Source organism: Columba livia, chromosome 1 (assembly GCF_036013475.1).
Source record: "Columba livia isolate bColLiv1 breed racing homer chromosome 1, bColLiv1.pat.W.v2, whole genome shotgun sequence".
NCBI classification, from domain to species: Eukaryota; Metazoa; Chordata; class Aves; order Columbiformes; family Columbidae; genus Columba; species Columba livia.
In genome coordinates this window covers 80814724-80837944 of record NC_088602.1, presented here as the reverse complement: position 1 = coordinate 80837944, position 23221 = coordinate 80814724, and the positions used below count along the sequence as shown (strand labels likewise).

Genomic DNA, 23221 nt, shown 5'->3' with positions numbered 1-23221 from the left:
TCAGCTTGGAAATGTATGAAAGAATCCACTGTGTTTTTGCCACCTGTGACAAATTCTGCTTACTTTTGTTGCCAGTTTATATTCTGTGCCATCAGGGGTTCAGGTTTACCCCCAGAGGAAGGCAGAAATTCCTCCTTTCCTTGGGAGGCTGCTGCACCAGCTCCAGGGGGAAAACCTTCACAGGCCATCGAGTGCAGGAAGCACAATGGTCACGGGAAGGATCCAGACGCAAGGGATTCTCATCCCCTTTGGTGGGAACCGGCAGCGGGCAGCCGGTCCTGGAGGGGATGTGCCCTCTCCTCGAGACAAGGGGGAGTCTGAGACAAACCCACTGCAACTCAGGTCACTGAATAACTGAAACCAAAGCTGAAAATAATGACCTGCTACACAGAGCCATGCCAAGAGAAAAATTTTGAATAATTCTTTATTTCTTTTCTCTCAGGACAGTGATGTTTTTGTTGCTGTTGTTTCACAATTGTACTTTTAAGTCTAGGAGAACCTTGGTTTTGTATGTTAAAGACCTTTCAGTTTCTTGTGGGACTCGTAAAAGAATCACAGAATGGCTGGGGTTGGAATGGACCTCTGGAGATCACCTAGTCCAACCCACCTGCTAGAGCACATTCACCCAGAGTAGACTGCTTCAAAGCTCTTGGTAACTTGAAGTCCTTTAGAAAACCCTACATGAGGATCTTGAAAAATCTCTTCTTTTGGCAGGATGGCTGTGAGAGATCTGTACCCTGAGAAATGTCCTTCATCAGGTTACAAGTCGTAGTGAAGTTTTATCTACTTATGCTTCTAAGCTTTGAAGTTGAAAGTTAGGACTCTGCTGTTGGAGACTTGTGGTCGGCACAGCTCCTCTTTCCTTAGGGGACAGCAGAAAACTTCCTATTGAGGAAATACAGCCCGTGATACTGAGTTTTCTTAAATCCACATCATTGTCCTGCCAACCTTAACTCCAGTCTTAGAAAAGCAAGGCAACGTTGGTCAGTATCTACAGTGATGGTTAGGGACTGAAGTCCCCTTGAAATCAGCAGCAGAGTCCCTCTGAAATGGCCTGGTGGTGCTACTCCTGCCCCCTCCACCCTTCCCGTGCTGTCTGCAGGGTTTAGGTGGACTCTGCAGTGCGCAGGGTTGCTGCAGGGTCTGGTCTCACCTGGTTGTGTAAATGGGCCCTTGTGGTCCCCAGAGAGCCAGCCTGGACCTGCCCTTGGCTTCATTCTTGGTGACTTTGAGACAGCCCCGCAAACGGGCTTGGGGGTCTGTCTTTTGCAGTGTAGGCACTCTCTGTGGGAAACAGGCTGCTAAATTCCTCTGTAGATTTGGGCTATGTTGTTTCCTTTATAGTTACCAGGTAGGAATTTTTTAGATGTTTTAAGATTTGTGGTTTGTTAGGATTATTTTTCTGTTTTACATTTGTGATACTTTAGGTAACATAATTAAAAACTGAGAGATTTTGTGTGGCAAATGAACCCCAGCTGGTCTGGGATTTTTATCCTTGGAGGTGTGTAAATAGCACAGTGGTGGTGATGCTTAAAAGAAAATTCCTGTGTAACAGATACTTCAAATCATGCAACTTGTTTAAGGGGAGAGAAATGAAGACATACCAGACACCGGGTTCAGTTCAAGTTCACTTTTATTTCTGATTTCAGGCACTGATTGCAGTGAAAGCCATATAATGGACCACTGCATCCAGGGGAGATTCATGCATGAGGTTAAATATACATTTTTACAGAAATATTGTCATCGTCATTTTTCCCTTGTTTGGCGCAGTTGGGCTTTCTTTGGGTGTTGAAGAAAGATTGATTATTTCTGTATATTTTTTACTGATCCACAGGATGTGCTTATGTGTTGCCTATTTTAGTTACGTTTAGTGTGTTTTCTGTACTCGGTAAATAGCACTGTGAAAAACAGTTTCTAAGTTTCTTAGATCTTGGTAAAGCAGATTTAAGACCATTAAGGTAGTCCTAAGATGTTTTTGTTGTAGGAGGATTTTCATCTTGGTTTATAATAAGAAAGGAAGTGTTGCTTAGTAAGTATTTTCTACTGTAGCTGTGAAAATATTTCAGGGAAGTGTTTTACTGGTTCGAATATTTTCATATAAACATCGTGGCCCGATCAGAAATTAGTTCTCATTAATAGTTCTGATTAATGTGAGTTAAAAATGGCCTATTTTGAATTAAATCTTCCTTTGTGATTAACAATGGCCGGATGTTTGTAGAAAGTAAGTTTTGGACTGTTACAGTTCTAAACTTCTGGAAATTGTATATACTGAGGTATGGATATTTCTTTTCTGAAGCTGATTAATGACATTCTGCATATGTCTTAGCTGATTCCATGATCTTGTTAGTTGGGTGAAGTGTCAAATACATACAGTAATTCTGATATTTGATGTCTTGTGATAATGCCAACTGCTGAATAACCTTCGGCTCCCTCTGTAGTCACCAAACAATTCAGGATACAGATTACCCACAAGCCTTTGTAGATACGCATCTTCTTGCAGATATAGCCATTAATAAAGAGGCTATAAAAGAGGGGAAGGCCGTCTCATGAGCGAACTTGAATCCGATTCTGACTCTGATGTATCTTGGCCAGATTGACAGGGGAGCCAGAAGCAGCAGCTTGAATCAATTGTTGTTTTATCTTTTCTTTTTAAGCAAAGCTATCTCCCTATGCATTTTACACCATCCTTTATAAACTCCACCTTCAGGCCTGTCATCATTGCAGGACTGTTTTGTTGGTCTGTGTGGTAGGAGGGAGTAATTGACTTGCACTTTGTCATGACAGATTTATGGCATGGGAATACCACTTGAAAGTATGTTTTAAACTTCAAATAGAATTTTTTGTGTGTTTGATCTGGAGGAGGCATCATGTACCTTGCTGGGGTCCCAGAGAAAGGAATCGAAAGCGGGACAGACTCCTCAGTCTGAACTTTGAAGCTGAACAAGAACGAACTTTAATCATTGTTGAAGACCTTTTCCAAACACGTTTTGATGTCTAGTGTCTGATATGTAAGCATGCTATTGTAGGTAGGGAAAAATACATGGGATTCACAAGGCTTTAACAAAATTATACACATTTTTAAATAAAAATTTAAGATAGTTATTAATTTATACTCTTACTCAACTTCACTAAAATAGTTGTTTTCCATTGCTGACATTCCGTGCCTTATAGTCTATGATGCAATGGTAAGTCGTAATATGGATATACTAATCTGTTTTGAGATGCTAGATCGCATAGAGGGGGATGAGCAAACTTTGTGTTTCCTAACTAAGAAATAAAAGCTCCATTGTACTTGTATCTACCATCAGTGACACTGTTAATTACAATTGCCTGTACTCACCTTGTTCTTCAACTGTTTTATTGTCATTTGCAATCAGATGGTACTGCTTTAAAGCACAGATTGTGTCTGGCAGGTTAATATCGCATACCTGTCACATTTCCTTTGAAAAAAAAAAAAAGTAATATTATGTATGCTGTACTGTAAAAGACTGAAATATGTGAAATTTGTGAGATTACATATGCAGAAGCCCTGCCTGTATAGAGGTCAATATTTTCCTCTGTAGTCTAAATTTCATTTTCTTGTGAATTTAAATTTGCTTTAAAACTATCTTGCAGCAGAGCAGATTTCATTTATTACATAGAATGAAACTATGAGCTAAAACAAAGTTAAAAAAAATGTCAGTCACCTTTGCATTTGGACTTCCTAAGCATTTCTCTCACTACTTCATTCTTTCTCATATTTCATATCACATTTCTGTGAAAAGTAAATGAATCACCAACATATATAAAAATATTTCCTAATGCTGACAGTTGGGAATGGATTTAGACAGAGAAATTTACACACGCACACACAACACGCATAGGTACATGAAATATGGTCTTAGGATGAGTATATATATATATGCGTACAGCTATACTGAATACTTGGTGTTATGCTGTAAAACCCTTGGGTAAGTTTTTATGGATTTGATTTATTGGCTGACGGAGTTGATTCATTATTTGTATATGATTTTCTGCTGCTGGGTGGCCGTAATTTACAGTTCTGGACCTAGTTAACTCTGTGGGTGCCTGGAATTTTCTGTATGAACATCTCTGACTATTGTTTAAAGCAATAAATGAAGTGGACTTGCTTGAATGAACAATTCACTCATGAGGAGCATAATATGGTCAGGCAGGCAGGTCATAGAAAATAGCTTTCAATAAGTCTTTGTGAGTCACTATGCTATCACATCTTCTCTTAACAGACATACAACAATCCATACGTGTGACAGGCATCTGAAGATCATCTGTGAACCGCTGATCACAATCGTTTTCTCTCATCAGTATTCAGTGCTGTTCTTGCATTCTCTACCTGCACAGCCCTAGTAAATTTGCTGGTAGGCACAGAACACAACAAAACCTTGAAGAGGCATGAAAAGTCAAAGAGTGCCTTGGCATCATTTCTGTATAAATGAAATATGATACTTACTTCCATCATTTCAAAATTGGGCTTAAGGCTTTGGCAGTTAGCAAAGCAATTCTTTTCCCATGATACGCAGAGCAGTGTAATAAAACTGGTTGCTATATCTTGTTTACTGGGAAGAACGGACTTCTCTTTGTGTTCAGTGTGGTAACAGCTCTTCTGGAGGTTTGAGGTGAAATGTTACACTGTCTGTCATTTTTTCAAACCATTATGTCATTTACTACTGTGAAGTCCAGCTGGTGTATCCTGGGGGCAGGGTCACAAATATGAGAAGAGCCAAACCACTGAAATTAAAACGCCCTGATTAACGGTTAAGTATCTTCAGACTATGAATTATTCTAATTTGCAGCATTTCAGATGCTGCCCCAAAGGTGATTTGGCTCTTTACTGCTCTAAATACTGGATTTGAAGTTAGTAAGACAAAGAAATGTAGCAGTGATTCCTTATGTGTTCTTACAAAAATGCACATACATGTATTTCTTTGAGTACTTTGTTAGTTAAAGCAATTGGTCCATAAGTATTTCTAGGATTTCCTATTGAGGAAAAAAAAGTAGTAAACATTGCACATAGAGAATGTAAGTTTGTCATAGCTACAGATCTGATTTGCAATGTCTTGTTAATAGAAGGGCTTGATGAATCTTACTGAGATGCTGGGTACCTAATTGTTAAAATTTAATGCAAAACTTGGGCAGTGACCCAACAGAGGAAGAACGCTTTCTTCTAGCCATCTGTGAATGCACTAGTTACACGCATATGTAATTCCACACGCCCCTGTAGTATATTTTATTGTAACTGTGTAATTCATCACAATTTAATGTGGCATAGCCATTATTGTAGCTAAAGATCTAAACCCTTCTGTTTTAAGGAAAACAAACAAACAAACAAGACCAACAAAGGAAAACCCCTAGGAAAAATAAACTAAATGCATTCAGAATTTCATCTTGGAAGCACGACTTCCTTCAGTAGGCATTTCACATCTTTGGAAGTCTGTCTCAACCTCCATGAGGGAATGTTTCCTCTGCATTTTCTCTCTTCTGTAATTCCCAAATAATTTGGAAGAAAAGCAACTTTCAATGACTTTTCAGTTGTTCCAGTGTTTCTGCTGTAATGTTTCTCTCCATCTGTGCTTTGAAGAGGGTCTTGTGGTGGTTCCTAGAAGAAATTCCCAGGATAATTCTTGCTGGAAGTTACAATTTGTGCAAAATACACAGTTGCGTCATATCGTAGTGAGTTTGAAGAGGATTTTCTGAAGTGCCAAAATCACAGGGAGAACAAGTGCTACTGAATTTCAGTAGGACTTAAACTCTTAGGATGTGTGTGAAAATCACTGCTTTCAGTTTACAGGGCCTTGAAATCATCAGCTGAGCTGGTAAATTCTTGTGATATGCAAATACATTTCTTTGTTAAATCCAGTGCGTTCAGGATTGATATACATGAGAAGTATATGTTTCTGCATATAAAGCTGGATATAGTAATGCTCCAAACTGCATGTAAAAATGTTTTTTTATAATTCTTTGCATAGATTAATTGGAAATAAATAGCTTTCTGTGATTTAGGGAGACGGAAAACAGGAATAGATATAGATAGACTTTTAGTAATATGTTTCATTCTCTTCTCATGCTTACTCTTTCAGGCAGTCAACAATCTAAAAACGTGTATGTGCAGGTCACCTTCATTTTTTCACTGTTCATGCCTCAAATCCCCATTGAAATTTCAGCATTACTAGATATCTGGATGATAAAGGACATATCACACAATGAGCGCCAAAGGCAACAACATGAAATTTGTATGCAACACTATCTACGTTACATGTGCATGTTCGTTTATCTCAATAACTGTCATCGTTGTGTACATACATCTTACAATGATAATAAGATCCCAGCGCTGCTCAAAATGTCAAATTTTCACGGATAGGTTACTAGCTGTAGGGAACTGGAGCAAAATGTCTCATATTGGGAACACTGTCCTCCTTGTCACTGACCACATTAGATTCTTTCATGTAGCTTCATATGTGGCTTTTATTTATTATTTACTTCCACCCATGCCTTGAACTGCAGTGGTTTTTGTATGTCATCTGACTCATAAGTGTATGTCCGTTAAAAATGTAATTAATGTAATCATGTTTCCGTGTATTAAAGGAAATATGGTACATAATCTGTAGCGTACACAAATTTTGCTGCATTTTGGTGAACTTTGAAACTTGTTCAACCATTTTGTCAATCAAGTGGGAGAACAAAGACTTTTTAAAGAGAAAACATATATTTTCATATGCATTTGATATATATTTTAAAATAAAATAATAAGATTTGGAATCACAAAGGGGAAGTATGTTACTGGAATTCTGTTATCTCCTGAAAACTGAATTCTGAATTAAACGCAGAATGTTATTCATTTCCCAGTAAGGACTTAATTGCTTCTGCCCAGCTGCTTATCAGCCTTTAAAATTGCTTATTTAAAGGTGAAGAAATAAGGAATAAGAAATTTCCTTCGCTTCCTTTAGAAATGAAAACAAAAACAAACACAAAATTCATGAATAATAATGAGCATGACCAACAGTAGAATAATGTACACGTATTTCTTGTCAAGAAAAAGTAATTGCAGCACTTGATGTGAAAATGGGTTTTATGTCTAGTGCTAATTTTTACTCTCCACCTGATTATATCACACTGCAGTAGCGCATAGGAAGGAATTGTAGTCCTTCTGGCCAACAAGCATTAAACAGGCTGTTGAACAGCCAGTGTTACATTATACAGGATGAAGGAAAGAGTAATAGGGTTCTAAATCTGAAAGGTTTTAAAATACTGATGTAAAACTAAGAGGCAAGCTTTTTGCATAGGGGGAGGACACTACATTAGTAGTCAAATTTTTTCACTTTTTTGTATGATTTGGAAAATAACTCATAGCTTGTTTTTTTCGTCATCTGTAGCAAAACCTTTTTCAAGTTAATAAATATTCTTAAACCGTTAGTTAATATTATTATTCTTGATTTGTCCTAGATCAGAGGAGGAAAGCTTATGATCACATACACCAGGAAGAATGATGCTGGCAAATATGTTTGTGTTGGAACAAATATGGTTGGAGAACGTGAAAGTGAAGTTGCGGAGCTCACTGTTTTAGGTAAGAATTCCTCCTTTAAGACTGTTGATAAAAATGTCCAACTGTTGTTTTTTCTAGTAAGCACTTTTTTAGGAATAATTCTCATCTGTTTCCTTTTCAGTGTTTGTGTTGAAAATTATTTAATGGCTTTGCAATCCATCTTGGACTGGCTTTGCTGTTGGAAGGCACTTTCTTAGTTCTCAAACTAAAATAATTCCAGTGTCCACTGACTGGATCAGTATTGTAAAACAAAAATTAACATCACTAAGGAGCTTAATTTTCCCTGTCATTGAAGAAAATCAGAATTGTTCTACATTTTTTGCTCTAAATAGTTATCCTTTCATTTATAGTTCTGTGTGCTTAGTGTTATAAATATACAACAGGTCTACTTGGTCAAGTGATCCTAATGATAGTTCCTCTCAGCATTGCAACATACATTTCCAGTTAAGATAACTGAGCCTAGCTGAAAATTGCATTTTTTTGTTGCTCTTGCAGAAAAGAAACTGTAATGCCAGGGGCGATCTTGGAATACCTTTGGTATGGGAGAATTTCCTCATTATCACTGTAGATGCATCTTTGGTAGTTTTCATTCAAAATGTGTCCCATGTTGCTTTAAAGTAGAGGAGAGGCTTGAGATAGCTTAATTGTTTCTGCAGGAAGAGTAGATATCATCATAGGATGAGAACATCCGAGCCATGTTTTTTTTAAAAAAAAAAAAAAATCAAATTTAAGATCTGTCTTCTCAGTCTTTGGCACTTTTATCTGTCTTCACTACTTTTTAGAGTTAGATCTTGGGCAACTTGAAGTCCTGTTCACAGTTTTATTTGAAGCAGGGTTTTCCATAACAAAACATCTTATAGTTGTTGAAACTGAATATCCAGCAAGATAGCATGTAACTTTTTAGAAGCTACGGAAGACTTCCTGTGATCCACCATAATGTTTGTGTTTGTTTTTTTTTTTTTAATTTCTAGACATCTTTGAAGCACTTGGAGAGGAAGTTTTTTGTCAAATAGGCTTTCAGAACTTCCAAGCAAAATCTAGAATTGAAAGGAAGTTGTTGTTACATGAGTAAAGTCCTGACACTGGGCTCTTAGTTAGCTGTACCAGTTAATTGCTCATCACTAGTCTGGTACTAACCAGGGAATCATGGCATGGAACATTATGTAATCCAAGCTGGAAAATTTTGCTCCTGCTGAACACCTGTAAGAGGGACGCATTGCAGGGAGAGGCCTTCTTTGCTTTTTCCTTCATCTAATTTTCCTTTCAAATGTATTTTTGAGTTTGACCCTGTGAAAACTAGTGAGGTTTTCTTTTCAAACAGGACAGTAAAGCTTTAAATGTCTTATCAGTCTGTGTCTAGAAATCTTTAATACACCTCATTCTTTCAACTCGGGCCTTAGATATGCGTCAAAAAGTATGAGAAACATGCCAACTTCATATATTAAAATCTTTCAGCATAAATCATCTGTTTATGGGGTTTGGTTATTTAGATGTTGAACTTTTGCTTTTAGGTCTCTGCTTTAGATCAGAGAGAAGATTGCATGCCAGAAGTGGTAATACTAGAAAGCTTCAAAGTGATCCTTGCTAAGATTTCCTTGTATTTACCAAATAGTTGTGTGACGAAGATAGATACTTAAATCGGTGCTCATTTCCCTTACCCATTTATACGTTTGAGTAAGAGTGTTATGAACGGGCAGACAAAAGCCCTCGGGCTATTACTCTGCCTTTAGGAAACTGATCTAGAGAACATTGTGCCTCTTGTGGGTTTGCTGTTGTCCTGTAAGTCCTGGCCTTACCGCATCAGTCCATTTCTCTTGCATAATTACGCTGAATAAACCTTAGTTTAATCCGGAATGTTCTTTTCTAGCATTTAGATTGTGGTTTTACTACACTTAGAAGAAAGGGGCTGGGGGGGTGGAGGGAAGTCTGTATTTGTGTTTTTTTAATTGACAGCTAGATTCATGTCTGTAGGTCTCTCTTTTATTTCTCACTTCTTGTATATCAACCTAGGCTAGAACTGGCAGCTTAAATATCAACTTGCTGTTTCATTCTAACATGATTTGCCTAGCATTGCAAGCAAAGGTAAGTTTTCTACAAACAAGTGTCCAGTTGGTTTGGACATCCTCGAGAATAACGGAAGTTCTTTTGTAGGGTTTTGTTCAGTTCACATTTTACTTGAACCATTCACTAGGGTTTTGTAATACTGAATCTCTCTACCTTAACCTACAAAGTCCAAATAATATTCAGAACTACCTTTTTCAAACACAAATGTGAGACACTAAGAATATAGGATTGCCTCTTTATCCTTCTGTCTGGTGCTTTTGTACCCCTATGAGAAATCTGTGTCATATCTTTGGGTATTCTAACTTCCTGATTGTGCCAATGGCTTCAGATTCTTCCACTTCCAGGGAGATGATATTTATATCTTTAATACATACAAGTCGAAACATGCAAATGCCTTCTCAACTCCCTCAGAGCTTCCACAGGTTTGTAGGCAAAAAGGTCATCTGCCTTAGGGAAAGGAACCTGCCAAGCACTCTCAAGTTAAACCTTCCCTCTTCTCTTATGGACATCCTGTTGTCATCGGCTGCTGCCTTTCGATATGGATAATGCTTCCTGGAGTATCCCAGAAATTGCAAAAAACACTTTTCCCTGTGTATGTGCAAACCTCACTGCACTCCAGCCTGGTGTGAAACTATTAAACCGTGAATAGCCCAGCACCGTAAAGCTTTGAACCCTTTTACAGGTAAAAAAGTGTGTCAATTCCTTTCCTGAAATTTCCAGCTAGTAGCTGGGTTGCCAGAGTAGCACAGCCGGTACTGACATCCTGTTTTGTTTCTGAGAAAAAGTATGCGGCGGTTAATCTGATGAGCCAGGACTGGGGTCATCTGTGTCCTAAAATGTAAGTCAGGGATAACAGCAATTTCTCAATGAGAGGACATTGTGGGTTTTTCTGTCTTGTTTTATTTTATGTGTGCTAGTGAAAGAAAACATTGTCTTTCTAATGTAGCATTGGAAATGATTGCATCGAACACTAGCTGCTCCTGACACCTGCAAGCAACCTCATGGAAATGCTGTGCTGGACCTTACTTAGCCTTCAAATTTAGAGGCACCGTTGAATCAAAACCTCCAGTGAAGTCTGTGGTTGAACCCTGAGCCACTGTTGAGAGCATCTGGTCACTGTCAGGGCTGCACATCTGCTGCCTGGCACTGGGAGCGACTGGAGCGGTGGCAGAGACACCACCGTCAGATTCGTCACCATGCTCACCTTACTCTTACAGTCACAGTTGAGGGAAAATTGCAATTTGGGCACAGAACTGCTGGACTAATCCCTTTTTTCCCCCCCTTTCCTTTCCTTTTAGAGAGACCATCTTTTGTGAAGAGACCAAGTAATTTGGCTGTAACTGTGGATGATAGTGCGGAGTTTAAGTGTGAGGCAAGAGGTGACCCGGTCCCTACTGTAAGGTGGAGGAAAGATGATGGGGAGTTACCAAAAGGAAGGTGCGGTACATGGAGTTACCTTTTTTGTGACATCTAGCTTGATGATGCAACCATTCGACATTCGACAGCTAGCATTTATTTTTCTTGAATGGAGAAATCCTGGCTCATCTAATAAGACATTTCTAATTACCATCGAGCTCCATTTGAAGCTATAATTTATAGTGAAACTTAAGAACAGCTTGTTCTCAAGCTTTTGTTGTGACAACACATGACAAATACAACAAAAATAACTCAGTCAGTAATATCTGATACATATTAATTCTTCACCTGAAGAGCCTTTTGTTATTACTAGAAGTTTTGGTGAGTGTGTAACAGATAGTAAAACAGATTACAACATGAAGAAGTATATATTGGGACTGCAATTGATATAAAATATAGCCTGGTAATGTAAAAAGCTGCCTTGGTTATACATTATTTTGTTGTTGAATTTCCACATACATATTTTTGTTTCTGCCACTGCTCTAATTCTGACCAAAAATTAAAACACCTTATTAAAAAGCAGTACATTCTGTGATAGATAGATTATTTAGTTATTTACTACGAATTCCCAAAAGTCAGTTAAAAACCTATTAGGGGAGGGGATAAAAAGAAGAAAACCCGTAACAGTTGGCTTCAGTCATCCAAATGCAGCTTCCTGTTAATCTATTCTATAGCTTTAATCAAAATCATAGTGTTTTTAAGAGAAAAATTTACTTCCCATAAAGAGAAACATATTGACTGCATTATACGAAGAAAAGAAAAAAGGTGATAAAAGGAGATGAAATGGTGAAAGGCCACATTGTTCTTTTAAAAAAATTATTGACTGAGTTGTGTTTTATCTTGAATTTCAAGCAATTGTGATCTTCTTGAGAACAATATTTTCTTTTCAATCATATAAAAAAATTCCTTCGTTCAGATGGAAAAATTATAGAGAGAATAACTGTTATTATATTTACTTGTTAAAAAGAGTTCTAGCAATTTACATGTTTTGCATTAGCACTTTACAATTTTACTATGCCAGTGAAATTCTACTGACATCAGTAAAACTGACGCACATTGCGAATGAAATCAAAATAAGGTTTTCAAATATTTGGGTACATTTTGCTTTTAAAACTTTATTTTTAAATTGTCAATTTATAAATATTTCTACAAGTTTTTATTTCTAAGAGAAATGTAGGAATAAAAATATTTGAAAGTAAACACACCATATTTTTGCCCTTCACAAAGTTCTGTTATTCCTATTCATTGTTTATTACTATGTATATTTAAAGATATGAAATCCGTGATGATCATACTTTGAAAATCCGGAAAGTTATGGCAGGAGACATGGGCTCGTATACTTGTGTTGCAGAGAATATGGTTGGAAAAGCTGAAGCATCAGCAACTCTAACAGTTCAAGGTAAGAACCTTTCTTTACATAGTACTCTTACCTAGAATAAAGTTGAATTTTTTGCATGGTAACTTGATAGAGTTGCTATATACCGACTAGTTGCATCTATACACAACCAGCAGAGTTGCTACTTATGCAGGAGGTCTATGCTAAGCAAAAATAGAAATTTGGCTGGAGTTGTATTCTTAAGAAATTGAAGCACTTCACATGTAAGATTTTTTTTGTAAGCCATCTTCAAAGTACTGATGTGGAGAAGCGAGTATGTTTTGAACTTCAGTATGGTCAGAGTCATGCCACTTACAGTCTTTGTATCTGAAATGCTGTCGGAAAAAGGAAAACCAGTGTTACCAAACTACATTGTTTTAACTTGAAAAGAAAGAGTTATAAGTTCAAGTATCTGCCTGATTTTTTTCAATTAAATACAGTAAAGAAGCAGTGAATGGTATCTTTTAATACACTAACCCAGACCACTGGAATTCCCGCTGCTTTTTCATTATAAAAACGTATCGTAGCACTACTGTTTCTTTGTAAGAGAAAAATTCAGTGGAACTCAGTGAACTAATATGTATAAAAATCCTTCATTGCCTTTATATACACAATCCAGATGTTCACTATTCAGATAATCCCTCTCTTCCTTTCCTGGCCAGCAGACAGGCAATGATGTCACCCCGATGCTTTTTTCTGAGCGCTGATGGTCCTGCTGTCCTTTTCTCTGTTCAGTGGGAATTAGTCATTACGGAGTTTTGGGGAAGTATAGGCTTAAAAGTTATTTTATTTGGTAACAGACCTCTATTTTGACACACTTACTATAACAGGAAAGGTCTTGTCCTTAACCTGCTCTCCATTTTCCACCAGAAACATTTGGTGTCCTTAACATCTGTCACTGTTAGGAACATAGGAAATCTTTTGCTGAAGCTCTCATAAAACCAAGAATTTTGAGACGCTCTGTTGTGTTTGCACCATGATGTTTATACATCAAAACTGATATCTTATGTTTGCAAAATAACCAGTTGTTATGCTTAGTGTTTTAGAAAAAAAGATTGACACATAAGCAGTAAGTACAGTTTATTCAGAAGAAAAATACTGAATTATTATTTTAAATGCTGATTTGTTCTGAAAATCACATTTCAGCTGCTAATCTTGTAAAATGTTAGTATTAACAAAATTTGCTTTATAACTGGTTGAGCAATTACATTTCTGGAAATAAGCTATTGGTAGCTGTAGTCCCCTGCAGTTCTATTCAAAGTAATAAGTAACTACATTCTTGTAATCCCATTTAGGTTAACCATGCTACGTGGATATAAAACAACATAAGTATGTAGATGGTAGAGATCTTGAGTGAGATCTTTTGAATTTTGATAATAAAACGGTACTTTTAAGAAACATGATCATAACCTAAGCCTTGATTCAGCAAGATTCTTATTATTTTGAAGTACTTGTATTACACAGTAGATATTTACATTGTAACAGCTTTGCGCTGCGGATATTGTTATGGGATAATTTGTTTCCCAGTGTGAATGGATTACCTCCTGAGCCATTTGTCTGTACTAATGTCTTTGTAGAAAGGATTGATGTGAGAAATTGTAATGTGTAAGACCAATTTGTAGTTGGTAATGTAGTAAATTATGATCAAAATCCATTTACTCGAGTATCTAGGAGACCTCATTTTATGGGCAGAAAAAAAAAAAGATGCCTCTAGAAAAACATGCATTTTTCATCCAGATTTTTTTCACATTTTTCCTTTTGTTTTTTTCCTTATCTTTTTCCCTCCCCTCCTCTTCTCTCTTGTTTAAAACACTTTTTTTCCCCCTAAAGGGTCAGCTTTTTGACTGTGTTCCATCTAGAGAGGTAAATTTGATCTTGTTTCAGTGCCAAGATAACATTACTATTACTGTTTGTGGACACACAGCTCTTTAAGGAGATTTTTTTCGTACGAATAGTGCTTTTCCTCCATAATTTAAGAAATGGAAATGACGAGTATCTTCTGCTCTTTTATTAATTGTCATGTGATGTATTGACTGTAGAGATTAATAGATGTGTGTTCTGCTATGCCAGATAGAGGTATTTCTTTGCAAACAGGGCGCTGTGTTACAAATCATGGCCCCAGAAGTTATACCTTCCACTGTTTAGACCTGTTAAATTTAGCAAAGGATAAAGAGGATTTTTTTTTTGCTTTGTTTGGCTTTTTTTTTCTGTGGGTTTCAGGTGGTTTTCCCCCTCAGTATCTCAGCAACAGGCTGTGGTGTTTTCAGGCCAGGCTATACTCCGAGAATGAATATGAGAGTTGTTGATGGTGCCCCCAGAAGCTGCGTGTCTGTGTGAGGAAAGGAGCTGCTGCCCTGTGTGCAGGGTGGCCTGCAGCAGCCATGGCTGTCAGCAGGCCCCTTTGGGACACCACTCGGGCCTTGAGCTTGGCAGTGCTGCTGAGAAGAGGACACATCCTCTTCTATACTCGTCAATTTTCAGGCCTCAAGCACTGTAGTTGACCCGTGTATGTTCTGCACGATACAGGGTTATCTAGGGTATTAAAAGGCAGAGCGTGCCACAGCGGGGCTGATTGAGATACCGAGGTGTGAGGGATGTGTTCGTGAAGCATGGCAGACAGCTAACGTGGTGTCTCAGCAGAGAGCTGCCCTGGATCTGGTGGCATTAATGTAACCTCCAGCTCAGCTCTGACCCTGCTTGGCGTGGCAGATGTTGGAATGCCCGGCGGTGCTCCCTGTCTGGGGAAAACTGCACAGCTCAGCCCGCAGGCCCCGTCTGGGGCTGCGGACTAGGAACTGTCAGCTTGGAGAGTTCAGCTGTATATAATAGGATGCTAATTGTAGAAAATGCAAAAGAGGGGAGGGAGTATCAGTTCCATGTTAATGCTCTTCCTGCTCACGGCACCAGCATCAAAGATTCTAATTACTGGAATGACTGTTTTCCCTTATACAGACTTCTAACTTTGGGAATTATAAGTGGAGTACAGATGCTGTTTTTTTTTTTGTTTTTTTTTTTGCTATTTCAGTCATATTCCTAAACCAAATTTGGAGTTCTGTATTGACGTAGAAATTTGAACACTTCACTTAGTCTTTTACTGTTGCAGCTTAAAAGCGTTTTCATCCTTCAAAGTGTTTGTCAATTTATCTTCCTTTCTCCTTGAAAAATTAAATAGTTAAGAAAATGTAATCTGCTGTTCTTTGCATTTTCCCGAAAGTGTCTTGGTCCACTGTTTTCATTTTGCAGCAGTATGTAGTGCATATGTAAGACATCCAGAGACATTCCTGAATACATGTGGAAGCATTTAATTCAGGAGATGATTAATTATTAAATAAATACCCCAGTCAATTCAAAGTGCCAGGAAGAAGCCCAGAGTACAATACATTATATTTTACCAATATGTTATGTTTTACCAAGTAGCTGATATGCTTCAGCAAAAGGAAACAATAGCTGAAAGTGTATCTCTGGAACCAGTGGATTTCTCGTTTGCTTTAGCACTTAGCAAGTTCGTTGTATTTATTGTGTATTTAATATAAATGCAAGATGCTTTTCATGTTTTCATTGAGATTTCTGTTATGCAATTTGCTTAGTTTTATGCCTTGAAGCAGGACTGTAGAAATTATGATATTATATGCAATTTAATTGAAGCCCATGTTCCTAAGACACAAAATTATCAAAAATGTATGCCTCAGAACTTCAGTTCTAACAGAAAATTAGTTTTAGCTTTAATGGAAATAGAACTAGGGCTTCTTCAAAAACCTGCAAATTTCATATTTAATAATAAAAATGCTTTTAAGCAAATCTAACACCCAAAGGTTTTCCATATTTTCCACTACTTCCATTTGCTTCTCTCCCATTTGCAATACTTAATTAGTCTTTTTTAACATCTAATTTTATAATAAGTTTATAATTTATGCTGAAGTGAGCTTTACTCTCTGATACTAGTGGAAATTACAGCTCCGGTGGAAGATTCTCTTAGGCAGTAGGCCAAGAACCGTTATAGCAATGACAGTGTAGTTGCTACTCAGCAGGAGTTGAAAGAGAAACAGGTCAAGTAGGTCAGTTGACTTGAGGACTTTATACAAGAATATATAATACCGACAATGCGACTTGATCAGTGCCAGGTTGGTGTGAACAATCCTCAAACTTCAAGTTCTTTACTCTTCTTGGTTGCAATCCTCGTTAAAGTGCCCTGCCTAATGTGCACCTCAACATGCAGCAGCAGTGACTGAACTGTAAAATGTAAATTTTGCCATTCAAAGACACTAAACACAGTGTTATCAGTTTGGCAAGAAAAAAGAAGAATTCCTATGGAAATTGCTCTGGCCAATTCGTATTTTACAGTGGTGTTCTTTGATATCAAGGTGTTTTAGCTTATGATGTCATTAATTTTAGGGTTGACAGAGCTTGTCGGCAAGGTGTATAGTGAGAACTTTTGATGAGTGACTTCTGGCTCTGATTTTGCTGTACTAGTCAACTGACAAGGAATTTTAATCTGAAAAGATGGCACAAGCTTCAGGTCTGGAATTTCCTCCTCTTACCACTCCCTCTTTGTGTAAAGTAGCTTCAAGGCACACCGTAAAAGACACCTATTTGATAAGGCTTCTGGGCAGGGCTGAGAATACCACCCAGAATGAAAAGGAATCGAATTTGCTCTTTTATCTGCCAGATACCATATGAATGTTTCCACTGTGTCAGGCCACTGGTACACATTATAAGTTGGCTGTAAATGTAATTTCTTTATAGGCACCTGAGCTACCTACATGAAAATGACAAAGACAAAATTGAGATTTTTATGGCATTACAAAAATGCTGTTGAGGTATGTGGTGGTTATTATGTGTTTCAGTGAATACCTCACAGTATCATGGGTGAATTTAACCACTTGAATATTAAAACTAGGGTTTGGATTTAAATCTGAACTTGTGTATTTGGTCTCTCTTTAAGTCAGTATTTCTCCTAATTTTATGCCATATTCTGTCTTCAGACCTCATGAAAGAGGAAGGAAGAATAGTGATTTTCCTATGAACTTCAGGATTTTTTTTAATTAATAAACTTTTGGCAGGATGAATGAGAGAAACCATCTCTTGTGATTTGTCTATCTTAGGGAGGCAGCCCTTACCCCCTTCGTGACTGCTGTAAACTATGTCAGCACTTCAGATTTCTATCAAGGATCTGAGGACTTTGACTGCCACCTATTTCTGGTGAAAGAATATAAATCTTAAAAGATAATCGGAAGGAACTGGGGAAACCCTGTGAAGAAGAGAATAGTGCCCTTAAGGTGCTTGTTCTACTGCTCCAAGTGGTGAACACCAAGATTCCTGAAGCATTTCTAAAATACGAGTAAAAGAAGGAATCAGTAAATATTTAAGCAATTTTTAAAAAGTAATTTATAGTTGCTTCAAATCCATGTAACATGTTTTAATAAATAACTGCTTCCATGGCTTTTAAGATTTTAAATGGAGTTTCATTTTTTTTCACTTGTAGTGTCACAATAGTGGCAATTGCTTACAGGGAAATAATGCTTAAAACTTTTGAGATCCCCTCCTACAATTTAGTGCTTTGAAACAAATACTTGAAACAGTTGTTTCTGAGCAAGTAGAACAGGAGTCCAAATAATCTGGAGAAACATCACTACAAAAGTAAGTTGAAGCTAGGGGCTTTCTCCTGCTGAAAGGGTTTTATTTACTGTAAAGTTCTTTAAAGTTCTACCTCACTCACTGCAGAGAACTGAAGAAAGTAGATTTGTGTAGCGTACTTCAGCACTCAATTAAAAAGTAGCAAAGAAAATCTGAAGACTGTTTTCAATTGCCTGCAATTTCCTAAATCCCATGGCTAGGGAAAAATAAATTGGTTTTGTATCAGGCATCACTGTTGCAGACTTTATTTTGTGACTGCTGTTCTAAAGATAACATTTCAATAATTCTGCCTTTGGAACAGACAAAGTAGAATTTTAGTACAAGTTGTTGAGTTTGCAGATTTCTGGTTTTATGTATATGTTTGGTTTTATGTATGTGTGAGGAATAATAATTTTCATTGGTTGTTCATTAAACAATACTTCTGCTATATGTTCATTCTGAAATAGACTTTATTCAATTATGCTAAACATCCATAAAATGATAATACACACTTTAGTTTTGCCTTGTTTATAGCCCATAAGTAATTCATAGGGACTATACAGTGATTATAGTGCACTCACTTTTTTTTGTTAGTTGACGTGCATCATTAAAATGAGTCATCTCCGAATTGGTTCTTGACAAAAAAAAGTGCTGCCTTATAGTTAACAGTACATTCAAACATTGTTTTGATAAGCTGTTTTGAGTACCATTGGTTACTGTGAATTATGTTTTGTTTGAACACTAAACTGTTTTATTGTTAGGTTCTGAATAATCAGGAACTGGTAATAAAGTATCTTGCAATCTTTATAGGCAAACTAGATACACCTGGTAGGCTCAGTATCAGAATCTTCCAGTGCAAGGAAAAGAACCTGCTTCTTCTAGTTAAACTGCTAAATACCAAATATGCTCACATTGTTTTCTGCAGGCAGCAGCTGCATGTTCCTCTGTTGCTAGGACCACACGTTAATTCCCAAAGTTTGGGGTGATTTTTCTTTTTTCTGCATTTAAATATGGAAAAAGATGAGGGGCTTCAGAAACAAAAAACAAACAAACAAACAAAAAAAACAAAAACAAAAACAAAAAAACCACAAAGCTGTCTGGGTGGACATCAGGTTGCTTGTGTTGTTCTCATAAAAGTTTTTGGATTTCAGTAAAGCCTTTGATACTGTTTCTCACAGTATCCTTCTGGAGAGGATGGCCAACATCCACCCACAATGCAGTGGGTGAGTAATTGGCTGATGGGCCAGGCTCAAAGGCTTCTAGTAAATGGGGTTATGTTGAGCTGGTGACCAGTCACTAGTGGGTTCTGCAGGAATCCATCTTAGGGCCAGCGCTCTTCAATGTCTTCATAAAGGACTTGGACTCAGGACTTGAGGGATTGCTTAATAAGTTTGATTATGGCGTGAAATTGGAGGGAGCTGTCGACACCCTCGAGGGCAGAGAGGCCCTGCAGAGGCATCTGGACAAATGGGAAAACTGGGCAATCACCAACTGCATGAAGTTCAACATGGACAAGTGCCAGATTTTGCACCTGGTACACGGCAACCCTGGGTGTACATACAGACTGGGGAAGAGATTTTGGAAAACAGCTCTGCGGAGAGGGATCTGCGGGTTCTGGTCAACAGCAAGTTGAACATGAGCCAACAGTGCCCTGGCAGCCAAGAGGGCCACCCATGTCCTGGGTGCATCCAGCACAGCATTGCCAGCCGGGCCAGGGAGGTGATTGTCCCACTCTGCTCTGCACTGGCGCGGCCTCACCTGGAGCACTGTGTGCAGGTCTGGGTGCCACAGGAGAGAAAGGTTATAAAGTTACTGGAAAGTGTCCAGAAGAGGGCTCCGAAGTTGGTGAAGGGTTTGGAGAGAAAGCCATATGAGGATTGGCTAAATTCACTTGGTTTGTTGAGCCTGGAGGAGACTGAGGGGAGACCTCATGGTGGCTACAGCTCCCTCACAAGGGGAGGAGGGGCAGGTGCGGATCTCTTCTCTCTGGTGACCAGTGACAGAACCCAAGGGAATGGCAGGAAGATGTGCCAGGGGAGGTTTACGTTGGACATTAGGAAAAGGTTCTTCCCCCAGAGGGTGGTGGAGCACTGGAACAGGCTCCCCAGGGAGGTGTCAGTCCCAAGCCTGACAGTGTTCAAGAAGAGACTGGACAACACTCCCAGACACATGGTGTGAACTGTGGGGTTGTCCTGTGCAGGGACAGGAGTTGGACTCAATGATCCTCGTGGGTCTCTTCCAGCTCAGGACATTCTATGATATCTGTGAAAAATGTCCTGTGCTCTCTAAACACAGCATTGAAGGGGATTCAGGTCTCTTTGCATCTTTCAGGGGCATAACTAGAGCCCACTCTGGACACAGTTAAGGTAGCACAGTGATACTTGGCTCTCAGTACAGAGGAGGAACTCTCCTGAGAGTTCTGCTGTGGTCTGGTCTTCCACCAGCAAGGTATGATGGCCTTTTCTGTACCTCTTCCTTCAAAGTTCTTGGGTGTTCAGACCTGGTCAGCTTTTTTTCCTCAAAGAGTATGACTAACCTAACTGAAGATGTAACCTCCAAACATTTGCTAATATCCCTAGGCCATCATAGCTGCAGCTATGAAAATCAGGCTGAGTGTCCCCAGATTTTTTATTACATTTTATTTTTGCACAATATGTTTACTTCCTTAAGCAGCTTGTTCCCTTTTCTACCTCCATCACAGTAAAATTTCTGAGTACCTGATGGCTAATTCCATCTTATATAAAATTGTTATATGTTGTATTTTTTGCTACTTATAATTAAAATTTGTTAATGTGTCATGGCCACTTTCTAGATAACACTACCAAAGAAGTAAGTTTGGGTATTAGTGTCTCATATGCAGTCTTGGGTTGTCTGTATGTGGGGGATGTGGTGTCCCCAGAAGAAGAAGTCCGGATTTCTTCTGAAATAGTATCTGTTTCACTTGATGGTATTCATTTCTGAGTATTGCATGTCCAAAATAACATTTTTAATGATCAAAAGTTACTGCACTGGAAAGATTTATTGTCCTTCCCTTTTTAGTGTGTGTTCGGTATCCATTGATCATGGGGCTTTGGCCACTTTTCTCAAATAGCTTTAACTTATTATAAGAAGGTCACTATGGATTTCAAGTACTTCTTTCCAAGAAGAAAACTGTGTTATCAAAAACAGCTGGGATAAAAATCCCACTCTGTTTCCATTTCAGCTCTGCTATCTTTTTCTGTATGTCAAAAAATGCAGTAGGAAGCTCCTGAGAATTCTTCAAATAGTATCCAGCTATCATAATCTTTTTGTACTTCTGCATAGCTTATTTAAAATTAAACTATCTTTTTTCACTCTTTTAAAAGGCTTTAATATAAATATTTGTAGCCACGATTACTTTGATTCCAGCAGTGCCCAAAATTACCTGCATTCTTTTTAAACACAGGACTTCACAGTTTACTGCATCACTCTAGTTTTTAAATACATGGAATTAGACTTGTCCTAAATGTGCTTTCTAGATGGTATTTGGTTTACAGGATGGTTTAGGAGGACACAGAGCAAGGAAGGGGGAGGGGACACAAGGAGAGGAACTTCTGAAGGACCTTAAATCCCTCTCTCCCTCTCCCTGTCCTCTAACCCCCATGTTTCAGATTTCTTTTGTCACCTCAAGGCAAGGACTACAGGTTTTATAAACGTTTTAAACTGTGTACTACATGTATTAACCTGAGAAGTGCTACCCTTTCAAACCACACTGCAAAGTCTATTTCCACGTTTTATCATAGAAAAAAATCAGTTTCTTTTCCAATCAGTTAGATTTCTGTCTTCTTGCCTTTGGTAACTTTGAAGTTATCATAGTCACTTCATCCTTTAAACTTAAGAAGTGCTTATCTGACACATCAGCAGCAATCCAAAACAGAATTTTTCCAGTCATCACAAATGTAATAAAGCACGATCACTCCCTTGTTGGGGGTTTGGAATTACAAGTTATCACTTTTGATTTGAAACATCAAAAATCTCCATTAAACATTTTGCCTCAGCTGTGTGGCTGTGGAATGCTTGGCGCCAGGCTGTTAGACCTTTCCTCAGAAGTCTGCACTGCACTGTATCACACTTCATACCCTGGGACTACGTACTGCGGAAGCATTCATGGTGAATAAGGGTGTCCCAGTCTGGTCTTGCATGAATGTGAGTTTTAGCAGAAAATCTGGGGAAATGTGAATTATTGATATAGAGATATATAGACCTCAAGAAATGACAGCTGAAAACAAAGAGAGCAATGAGAATGAAAAGTGATATACCCTAATTCTTTTGTAATGTACCCAGTGTTATTTTCCCGTATTTTTCACAAGTTGAAGCCAGGAGACAGCTGAATGGCCACATTTATGTTTTTTCAGAACAAGAGATTTTGGAATTTGTTTAGTTCTCTGCAGAAAATTATACTTTCCACAAATGACTGCAAAGAGTTGTGCAGTCCAGGATATTGGGTGTTTCGGGTTGCTCTCATAAGAACAAACAGCCTAGAAATCACTAGATAGGAAATGAAACACGGTACATTGTCTTAAAGTATCTCCCTTAGTAATAGTTTTTGCAAAACACCAACCAAATACCTGATAGTCATGTTGCAGAAAGGCATTAAATGGTTTTGTTGAGATGGTTGAAGGTAAAAAGTAGTTAATGAAACAAATTTATGAACAGAAGAGGTTGGCAACATTTTAGCTGAGTTTTTATTTGGAATTGGAGAAGGAATTGGAAAATAAAATCGTTCGTAATTTCTTTATTTTTTTAAGGAGTGAGCAGTCAGAGTTTGAACAGTTTGCTAAACGTACTCAGACTCTCACATTTCTTCTGCATGTAACTCTAGTACCCAGTTTTTCTGTACCCACTCATTTCAGACTGAGGTTATAAAGAGTGGGTTTCTCACCCACTCCTTTCCTCCTGAGATTATAAACAGCTGAGTTTCAGCCATTCTGTAGAACTGCAATGCTCCATGACAGATAATGTAACTATCCTTATACTATCTCTGTTGCCTGCTCTGGAGTTTCTCCTCTCCCACCATCTGGTCTCTACTTGGCCAACTGCGTCAGAAATGCCTCCTCCTGAGCTCCGCTGTCTCTTCCAGCACATGGGCTCACGCTCTCATCCCACCTCCTACCAGTTTGTTTCTCAGGCACATTCAACCTCTCATATTTGTCGCTTGAACTGGGATTGATGTATCA

The 23221-nt window shown here is 38.2% G+C and overlaps 1 protein-coding gene across 10 annotated transcripts in view; it reads left to right on the top strand.

The window, feature by feature from the left end:
• ROBO1 (roundabout guidance receptor 1) overlaps nucleotides 1-23221 on the top strand; it is a 736887-nt gene that overhangs the window by 644220 nt on the left and 69446 nt on the right. For all 10 annotated transcript variants that reach the window (XM_065064434.1, XM_065064469.1, XM_065064416.1 and 7 more), the window contains 3 exons: nucleotides 7459-7579; nucleotides 10921-11059; nucleotides 12310-12437. In XM_065064434.1, coding sequence (XP_064920506.1) covers nucleotides 7459-7579; nucleotides 10921-11059; nucleotides 12310-12437 — 388 coding nt within the window. The remainder of the gene's footprint in view (nucleotides 1-7458; nucleotides 7580-10920; nucleotides 11060-12309; nucleotides 12438-23221) is intronic.